Source organism: Artemia sp. Qi Xiang Cuo, chromosome 2 (assembly GCF_049724085.1).
Source record: "Artemia sp. Qi Xiang Cuo chromosome 2, ASM4972408v1, whole genome shotgun sequence".
NCBI lineage: Eukaryota > Metazoa > Arthropoda > Branchiopoda > Anostraca > Artemiidae > Artemia > Artemia sp. Qi Xiang Cuo.
Window position 1 is genome coordinate 67760660 of NC_142795.1, and position 10671 is coordinate 67771330.

At 37.3% G+C, this 10671-nt stretch overlaps 1 protein-coding gene across 1 annotated transcript in view; it reads left to right on the plus strand.

The window, feature by feature from the left end:
- The first annotated feature begins 5559 nt into the window (after positions 1-5559).
- Positions 5560-10671, plus strand: part of LOC148955533 (RNA polymerase-associated protein RTF1 homolog) — a 23546-nt gene continuing 18434 nt past the window's right edge. The window contains exon 1 of the mRNA XM_089107597.1: positions 5560-5661. Coding sequence (XP_088963723.1) covers positions 5560-5661 — 102 coding nt within the window. The remainder of the gene's footprint in view (positions 5662-10671) is intronic.

A 10671-nucleotide genomic window follows, 5' to 3' on the forward strand; every position in this document is an offset into this window, starting at 1 on the left:
TATTATATTCATAATCAGCATAAAAAAAGGCATCAAATGGTGTATTCACTTTTGTCCTAACTCAATAATATGATTTTGTAGATATTGACTGTATTCACTTTAGTCCTAACTCAATAGCCTAATATGATTTGGTATATATTGACCTTTGCTTTAGTTGTAGCTCAATAATATGATTTGGTAAATATTTATCACCTAGAAACATAATTCTAGGCTTTATATCTACACATTAAGGGGGAAGGGGTTGAAGTATAGCCTAGGCCTAGGCTAGTGGAAGCAGCTTCAAATTTGCTAACTACAATTTTTCTGCATGGCCTACTGTGAAATAGGAATTGTTTTCTTACAATTTCTACTTCTTAAGAGAAATTGTATATTAATATCAATGGAATGTAGATCACCTCTGGGAAGGACTAGACTAGCTTATCAGACAAAGAAGTGGCATAATAGACAAAACTTACAGAGTCTTCACTTTGTTCTGAATCTGACACTTCTCCCTCTTCTTGGTCTGCACTTTCAGAATGAATTCTTTTCCTTTTGGTAGTTTCTCTTTCAGTTTCTGATTCACTCTCAGAACTGCTTTTGTCACTGGATAACTTTTTCTTTTTTCTGGACAAGGTAAGCAGTCCAGAGTCCAAGTCTGAATCAGACTCTTCTCCTTCTGATGCTTCAGAATCTGTGTAAACTTTAGCTTTCCGCTTCATTTGTAGATAGAAGTTGTTTAATCACTTAACAATAAATAATCAAAAAATTTTACTTTATAGTTCTGTTTTTCTTTCAAAACGTTGGTGGCTCTAAAATTTCATCACTTTCATGAGCCCTCTGTCTGATCAGCCAAATAGACCTTATTCGTTTTTCCACCTGAATTGCAACGCTGTGCGAAAATCGGCCATATTGTTGGTAGGTTTGGTGTGCAAACATGGAACTTATTATAGAATGTCCTGAAATTCAGAAGGCACTGGTGAGTTAATTTTGTTGATAATCTTGTTAATAGCAAGGTTGTACATCATCTGCATTCTGGATTGAATTTTCCTGAGCTTTGGTAGGTTTAGCATGTACAAATCTTTATCTTTGCCCAGCCAATCATGGACTCTAACTTGAAAATTACAAACATTTATTTAGGTGCCAAAAAAGGCAAAGAAGTTAACAAAAGTGACACAGAAAGATCCGCCAGTCTCTACAATAATTTTAACATGTTTATGACCTGAGAACCTGGGTTGACTTTCCAGTTTTTAAGGAAAATTTGACTTAGAAATTAACATTGTGAATCAGTACCAAGAAAACTTAGGCTAGATTCTGCTACAAAGGTGATGATAATTGGATGGTTTTGGGGTCAGTGCCCTTCTAGAAATTCCTCTCTGTCCAGCCAGGTTCATATTTTGTGTTCCAACTGCACAAGCATCATGTTGTAACATTTTGGTAAATTTTTCCATTCATGGAATATTGAGATAGCTAAGAAATAGACCTACATCTCCATTTAGAATTTCATGCTGAATCCAAATATAATAATCATTAACTAATAGTTTGCCACAAAGGATCAAATTTTATAAATTTAGTTCAAGGATATTGTCAGTTTTTTTTCTTGCTTATTTGCCAGCAGATAAAATAATTGGATGGTCTGAAATGGTATTTTCTGGTGCAAAGTGCTGGAAAATTTTCAAACTTCCTACTAAAATGTGTATTTTTTTTTCATTTGCATCTCAGATTTCTTTGTAGGAAAGCAAATAATTTTAAAATAAATATTATGCCCCCCTCCTTCGTGCTGCCCCTGACTATGTCTCTGGGCCTTTCTATTACCAAAAACTATATTTTTAGTATATGAATGCAAAAAAATTATTGACAGAGAGAATAGAAGCAATTTAGAATAGTTTTTTAAAATGAATTCCAATTACTTATTAAATAATCGAGTTAATTTTTTTTAATTAAGTCAAGGTGAAATTCAATTTGATAAATTAAGTACCAGACTCTATTTTTGATAAGTGAACACCTTGGATCAGATGAAAAGTACAAGTGAGTTTTGCAGAGTGAGCACATATTAATGAAAAATTCAGTTATGTTTGTGTTGTGACTGAGAATTTATGAGTTGACCTAGCTGAGAAGGTTGCCATTTGAGGAGCTCAGGATCCCTCTCCCTCAGTTTCTGTCCCTAGAACAGAATCAAAATATGTTTTTTGGAAACATTAATTAACTTTGGAGGGTTACAGGGGACACTTTTGGCGCCCCCACAACTCAGTGCCTAGGGCAGCTGCCCCCTTTCAGCACATGGTAATAGTCCTCTTCCTCTCCTGAAAATGGACCTTGATCCTAATCTCTTTATCTTCTACTTTTCCTTGAGCAGCAGGATAGCTGCATTTTTTCTAACTTTTCCTTAGGCTATACCAAACACAAGAGTATAAATTTGTTTATTTAGCACTCTGGCCTCTGGTGCCTGATCTCAGATCTCCAAAAAAAAGTTTGTTGTATGTCTGTCACACAAAAGCATCCCAAAGTTCCTAAAAACATAATTTAAAGTAGTGGCATGTTTAGGGGGGGGGCCCGGGGCCTGGCCCCCCTGAAATTTACCAAGATTGTCCATACCCCTCCCATTCAGTTTTTATTTTTTTTTTATTAGTCTGGAGCTGGTGCCCCCCCCCCCCTCAACCCCTGATTTAAAGAAGCACCTATGAGTTTTACTCGTCCCACACACTCAGAAACATTCGAAATTCAATTCAGATCAACACGCGAAACTCACCTCACCTCAGTTTAACTGGTTAGGCCTAGGCCTATGTCTATTTGAAGAACATATCAGAACAAAATTTGTCAGTTCTAATTTTCTCATATTTTTTAGGGCCAGTGGTGCAGAGATCTTGATATTGTCCCACTTATCTCAGACAATCTTATTGAAGATTATTACAAAGCTTCAAATTCAGCCAGCCGGCAACTCAAGAGAAGCTACAGCTTTTTGGTGGAGCAATATATTGACCTGGAAACGGTGCATATTTTAGAAGCGGAAGGACTTTTTGGAAATAAAGGGTTAGTTATAAAAGGGAGTTGCTATCGCAGTTTTAAAAAGAGGGAGAAGCCATATTCCATCAAATTCTATCTTTCATGTGACAGCCAGATTATCAACAGTGCTTGTTCATGCATCGCTGGAAGTGTTTTTTGCTATCACCTGGTGTTGCTCTTAGAAAATTATCAATTAGATGAAGAGTCGGGAGTACAAAGAAATCCCTGCCCCCCTGAGCTGCACCGAGATGCCTCAACAGTGGAATTACATGAGAAAGCGGGATCTTGAGCCACCAAAGGTGATGGACATTGACATTCGCCAAGTTCAGGAAGGAGGACCGTCAACTCCAAAGAACATGCAGCTGTATGACCCGTGAGTCAGTAAAGATGATTGTCTCAGTCTGAGATTGCGAGTTGCGTACCTTAGGTTTTCCCTTAGCCCGACTGTATCTGCATTTTCAGGTAGGACAGAGTTTCTGTTACATAATCTTTGTTTATTTTTGTTAATGGTTTTTTATAAAGGTAAATCTGATTCACTAAAGCAATTTTATTTTACTCTCAGAAACAATAACTTATGTTTAAAAATTATATCTTCAAATGTAAGCTGTACCTGGACTTAGGATCCTGAGATGGCTCTCATGTGAACATTTCGATGATGAGAAAAACCTTTTTCTTTGCATTTCTCTGCTCTTCCTTTGGGCAGCTTTCTGGGCTTTGAACTGGGGAATGCAGTAGCTGAACTGTTCCATGCGTGAAGCATGCTGTGAGTTGCTGTTTTGACTTGCATCTCAGAAGTTTTGCTTCAGGACTACCAGTACACGTGCCAAGGAATAAGACAACAAATAACAAGTTCCAATAAAGCAAAAGGGGTTGTCGTACAAGTTTACATAAGGTTTTACATGGCTTTCATGGTTACAGTGGTCAGTAGCGTATATTAGGGGGGGATAGGGGTGATCACCCTCCCTCTGAAATCTGGTAAAGTTTGTCATAAATGCCATAAAATTGGAAATTTTCCCAGTCCAAAGGGGGCAACGGCATTCTTGTAATGCCTTAAATTGCTTATTCCAGACTGTTCAAAAACCCTGGAACTTATCATCAGTTGCGTAACTAAGGATGGGTTGGTAAATTGTACCAGAGGAATTTTTTTTTTATTAGTTTTGTAATAGAGACTTGAAAATGCATTTTTAACAGAAAAATTAAGCTTTTTGGCACTGAAAGGACAATTCATTTCCAATCTTCACCATCCAATTTTAATCAAAATAGTATGGTTGGCACAGAAGATTAGGTCCTGTAGGTAGGAAGGCATTAAGGAGCCAAAGAGTAATTACTTGTTCATAGAAAAAAAAAATGCACACTGTAGTGGTAAATCCAAAAATGTAGTGCTTCATGCCAGAAAATACTTTTCTATCCTTGACTATTCACCATCTTCATTATGAGCAGAAAAAAAAAAATAGAAAATGACATTTCTTACTAGACATTTTCTTAAAACTTAGACTCTTCGCACAACACTAGTTTCAAGATAATTTAATCCTCTAAGATAGGTGTAAAAGAAGTAAATATATGGAATAGTACACTTTTTAGTTGTACATGGTTCTAAAATTTCCGCTGCTTTGCGGCAGAAAGCACTGCTTTCAAACCATCTTCTCGCCCAAAATAGATATATTTACCACTTCAAACCTCAAAATTTTTTGCACAGATTTAACTTATTCTGCACATTTTCGTCGCCCCTTCCTAAGGTCCAAAGGAATTAGAATGACCATGCCTATAATTAAAATTGCTCGAAACACAGCAATCCTTTTTACTTCCCCCCCCTCCTTTCATCGTAAATCCTGGATCCGTCACTCCAATTAATGCCATTTTTTGCTTTATTGACTACTATATTATGTAGACTGACACCCCCCCCCCCAACCGAAATCCAGGCTACGCTGCTGGCTCTCTGCTTTCCAGATTAATGCAAGCACTTTAAGTTTGAATTCCAAACCATCCTAAAACTTGTATGTCTGTGTAAAGTAAACCTTTAAAAAAGGATTTTCTTCCAAATATTTTGAAAGACAGCATCAAAAGAGGAGAATATTTCCAGGCCAAGCTTGGTCAGAATAGATTATTGAAATGCCCAGGGCTGTCAACATTGACCAACCATTTACAAGTAGATGATCCTACTTGTGGTATTATAACCAATCTCAGTGTTGTAACCAGTGCATTGTTCAAGGCTGCTGAGTTTCCTGATTTTCCTGTGTATGGGTGTACAGGTAGTTACATGTTGACAAATCCTGATCCAAAACAGCAGCAAGTTATAGACTCCTTAAGAGTGTCAGCATCAGAAGCCAAAGATATTGAAAAAAAATTCTTACAGACAGGTTGATAGTGAAACGTGGTTCCGTGCACGTAAGTTTCGACTTACCTCCAGCAAATTTGGTTTGGTGGTGAAAAGGGTCACTCCTTGGAGCAAAAAATCAGTTTCGTATTTGCAGATAAAAATTTGGATAGAAACCCAGCTGTAAAGTGGGGCAGGACACATGAAGCAACTGCTGTTCAAATTTACAAAAAAATATAAAAAAAAGAGGAAGGGACGTTGTGGTTATGGACTGTGGTATTGTGATACCAGCTGAGTACTGGCTTGCCACGTCTCCTGATAGACGTGTGTTTGACCCATGCGAAAGAGACCCACATGGCATTATTGAAGTCAAGTGCCCATATAGTCTTTGAGACAAAACTGAGGAACAGTTTTTAGCTGAATGCCCATACCTCACATGCTTGAGAAAAGACCACCAATATTATTATCAGATCCAAGGGCAACTTGGCATTACTGGACTATCATGGTGTGACTTTGTATTATGGACAAAAAATGTTATAATAATGCAAAGGATACCTTTTGATAATGTTTTTGGGAAAATGAAGTCAAAACTCTGACTGATTTCTATTTCCAAAATTATCTGGAATACTTGTCTGAGCTTCTGTAATTTGAGGTCCTTTGATTAATGTGATAGACCTTTTCGACGTATCCAGAAACCACGAAAGAGAACCCCTCACAGGCACCAGTTACTGAAAAAAATTTCTTTGCGAACAAGTTTGAGTTGAGTTACGCGACGCTGATTGGTTGACGCTCAAGTTTCAGTAACAGTCCATGTTGCAGAAGCAACACTTCGGAAATGTTGAAGTAATGTATTTTGAGTTCCTTTGATTTTTGTGATTATGAGTTCCTGCAAATATAAGCATTGTTTTTTTAACCTATATATATATATAAAAGAAACATAACTAAAACCTGTCTTTCATCAAAAATTCGGCCACTAGTCAAACCCGTTTTCTTTAATTTGGCTGGGTACTTTATTTTCCATACAAATTGATAAATTATTCTTGTTATTTCCCTTAATGTTGTTTTATTTTGTAGAGAAACTGTTGCATAATACCAAATTATAGGGTATACAGAAATAATTACATACAGACCCTTCTGGTGTATAGTTAGACTTCAGTTGTTTCCATAAGAAATTGCCTTTTTTACAATGCTTCTAATTTCATTCCAATTTAATTTCTGCGTTTTCTTCCAACTGTTGTTGAAACCTGTTCCAAGTACTTTGGTTTCTTCTTTGGTTGGTACACCATGCACGAAATCTCTATCCTCATCTCTGAGACTTGAACTCTCAGATTTTGATTTATTTATTTCTACATTGAAAATCAAGGATCCACACTTGTGCCTCTCAAGAGGAGACCCACCACACTGTTAAGCGATTTCCGGTCCTAGTGGTCGCAGAGAGACAGCAGTGATCGCATTTTGTAGGCCAAGCTCCAACTAAGACCCGTGCAAAATTTCACTCCCACTAGACTTTATCTTCATGGGTCAAAATGGGCTAGAATTTTTAACCCTCAAGCTACAGCCCCCCCTTTAACGTTGTCCGATTAGGCTGAAATTTTAATGTTAAGCAGTCCTCGGGCCCGGGAGCTTATCCTCGAAATTTCAGCACAGTCTGATCACTCCTTTCCTGTTTTCCAAAAAAACAAATATAGCCACTTGAAGTTCATTTCTCTTTTTTTTATCAGCCACGCCTACAGGCCACAGGTGGCATCGGATCCGGGTGAATGAGGACTCATTTGAAGTGGAATTCGACCTGTTAGGGCCTTTTCATATTTTCAGACCGAAAGAATTATCCCCCGAATTATATTTACGAAAAACCTCGTTTTCCTATAAAAGCCCATGTTAATTTTTCCCACCACAACCCCCCTTTAAGACTAAAACAATATAACTAGTGTCTCTGTGGTACAATGGTTGCTGTTCCTGACTGTCAGGTGGAAGATCCGGGTTGGATTCCCTGTGAGAGAAAATTTTTTATATACTGAATTTAAAGTTTAAAAAAGAAACTCAGTTTCTTTTTTAAATCAAATCTATTAAATCCTTCGGCTCAACAGGCGTCTCCAGAAGAATATCACAGTCGGCCTTCAGGTTACAGGTAAGTCTCCACTGCTTTGACAACATGCCGTATACCCACATGCTCAAAGAAAAGTTGGAAAAAGAAAATCTTACTGTGCATTTGATTTGAGTATTCAGGAATTAAAAGCCTTAACACAAGAATCTTCAAAAGCGGGGGGTTTGGGAGGCGGCAGCCCCCCAACTTTAACTCCTGAAAAGATCAACTAACAGTTAGTCAAGCAATAATAAGTAATAAACTGTACAAAAACGTGCAGAAATTATTTGAAAAAAACTAAGTTTTCTTAAGAGTTAAAGAGGCTGAGTCACACGTTCGAACCTTAAAACATGCAGGGATTAGGAAGTGTAGTTGGGGGGGCTGCCCCCCCCCAAACCCTTGCTTCCGTATATAAAAGGGGCTGTGTTCTCCTCAACGCCTTGCTCTTTACGCTAAAGTTTTTATTGTTTAAAAAAGAGTTGTGATAAAGTCAAACTTTAGCATAACGAGCGAGGCGTTGCGGAGACCACAGCCCCTTTCATATACGGAAGTGAGTTCTCTTATTCCAGATGCAAAACCAGCATAGAAGTCCTCAGTGTTGAAATGTCTAGAACATACTCTAGTGTAGGCATCTGAGATTTGGAACAAGGGACCTTCATCTCTTTTAATCTTCACAATCGACTCCTTTCTCAGATCCTTATCACTTGGAAGCTTGTGAAAGGAAACCTGAAATATAATTCCACTATTAGAATGATAGCTGTAACAATGGCTGATGAGTGGTCAGATTTTTCACCATCCTCAGGGCTTATCACTTCCCAAAATCTCTCAAGTAGCCTTTGTATCCCTAATCAGTTAATTAAAAATAGAACTGCAAGCTTGAATCCTCTTGAGGGGGAGGAAAACTAATTTTTGACCTGGAACATATTCCGCATTGAAGGGTAGGAAGTGATAGCCCCTAAGGATTGTGAAAACTCTGACTGGATCATTGACTCTTGATTGTAGTAGTGTTCTTGCTCTGCTCACCGACCATGCAAGTTCAGTGACAACCAAAAGGGTGAAGGGTAAAAAGTATGGATACCTCTGGGTTTTTCAGAAATATAATTTTTTTCATTCAATTGAAAGGGGATTTTGATGACAGGGATTTGAAGCCTTCAGTAACCTATCACTGGGTAACTGTACAACCCTTATCCAAAATTTTGTCATTTGGACTGTCCTATAACTTTTAAGAGACCATAGTCCAAGGTCTCCTTTAAGAAACTTGGTATGGGTCATTTTTATGCAACCCGTACAATCTCTTAAAATAACCTACCTGAACGCTTTCTAACTGGGCAGAGTTCTCATGTCCCCATATCTTGGCCCTTTAATGTATAATTAGCATAAAATTAGATAAAAAAAACCCTCTGCTGAAAACGAAATATTTGTTCAATTCATATTAGTCATGACCCGTTAAAATGTTGAAGCTCTTCACCAGATAGTACGTTAATAATATTAGAACTACATCCACCATTACTTTCGGAGATAAAAACAAGATACACAAAGTCAAATTTGTAGGGATTTCAAACTACTGTAAATAGGTGAATGCAGTGGCGTAACTAGGGGGGGGGCACGAAGGGGCAAAGACCCCCCAAAGGAAGTTCTTCGGCACCTTGCTCCTGTGGATTTTTTTTGTTTTTTGTAGTAAATATACTTTTAAGCCTTGTGGCACTGATGGGACAATTTATTAGCACTCGTTGCCATCCAGTTGTTTTAAACAGATGAGTATTAGAAACAAAGAAGAGACTATCAAAAAATCACCGGAGGTCTTGTGTTTAGAGGAGATAGACTTCATAAAGTTATAAAACCACAGGACAACAAATTAAAGGAAAGGTTTGATGGGGACAAGCGCTTCCTTTCGGTTTTCTTTTTTGATTTAGATCCTAAAAACGTAATTTTTCAAAACCAATTCACATCTTTGCCCAAATTATTCAAACGTGATTATTAGAATTATTAGAACGTGAAAGAACTTTTTTAGAAAAAAATGGAGCAATTTTTTAGAGCAATTCACAGATCAAGATGGATCTTAATTTGCTCTGAAGTGTAAATTTAGGTAACTAATGTAAAGAAGAAAAAGATACTTTCAAATTCTCCTCTTTTGATTTATAAGTAATATTGTAAGATAAAGGTAACACAACTTCATCAGAACCCATCAGCATTCAATTGGATAGATGAGTGAATCAAACACTCAATTGTGGTACTCTGTTATCTTACAATATCAACTGGGTAATTTAGAATAAGTTTTAACTCCCTCACATCAATCAACTAACCCCCCTCCCACAACAAAACCAAAATAGGGTACAAGCACCAGAAATGATAAATAAGGCTGCAACTGGCACTATTCCTTTTTAAAATGAACAGAGGTTGATTGAAATGCTTAACCCTGATGCTTTTCAATTCTATTTCATAGAGAACAAATTTGCTTACTATGAAAGGAAGGTAGATTTCAAATATATCTAGCTAAGATACACAGTTGTTTAGTAGAAGAGAATGTATTGAAACACCAGTAAATTGCACAGAGTGAAATGATAAAAAGGATAAAGCTTCAAAGTGAAGTTACTCAAAGTTAAATAGAGATGTGAAGCAAAACAAATAGCTCTGAATCATTCCATTCTGAAAATCAAAAAGTTAATTCATAATCAGGGGTTTTTTTGGGGGGGAGTGGCGAGCCACCCCCCCAAAAAGGTGGCACAAAAAAAAATATGTATCCCATGCCCCTTTACTAAAGGGCTATATACCCCTCGTTTACCCCCTCCCTCACCAAAATACAGGAGTTCATAATTTCTGTGAAATTTAAAAATTCTTTGCTTTATGATACAGAACATGAAATTGGTATTAGCATTGTTAATGCTTGGCATTATAGGGAGGAGGCTAATCTACCATTGTTCCTTAAGGCTAAAGCTTCCATTCATTTTCAGGAACATTCAAGGGGAGAATTTATCTTTCAGTTTTCTTAAGAGGTTTTACACTGCTAACTGACAGAAATGTTTGCTATCTTGAAAAGGGGTTAGGTTAGGAAAATGAAACTTTCAGTTATAAATCCAGGGCCAAAACCATACTTTGGAAAGGTATTACCAAGCTTCCACATTGACGATCTTATGATTTCTAAGTCTTAGAAATTTGTCTGCTTGACAGGTCTATGGTCTATACCATTTGAAATTTCAACAAAACAACATTTTACCTCAGGGACAGGTAGACTAAAGTACGTCATAGGAAGGTATTTTGAAGTACCAACCTCCACTCCTTCCCCCTCTAGAGAGCA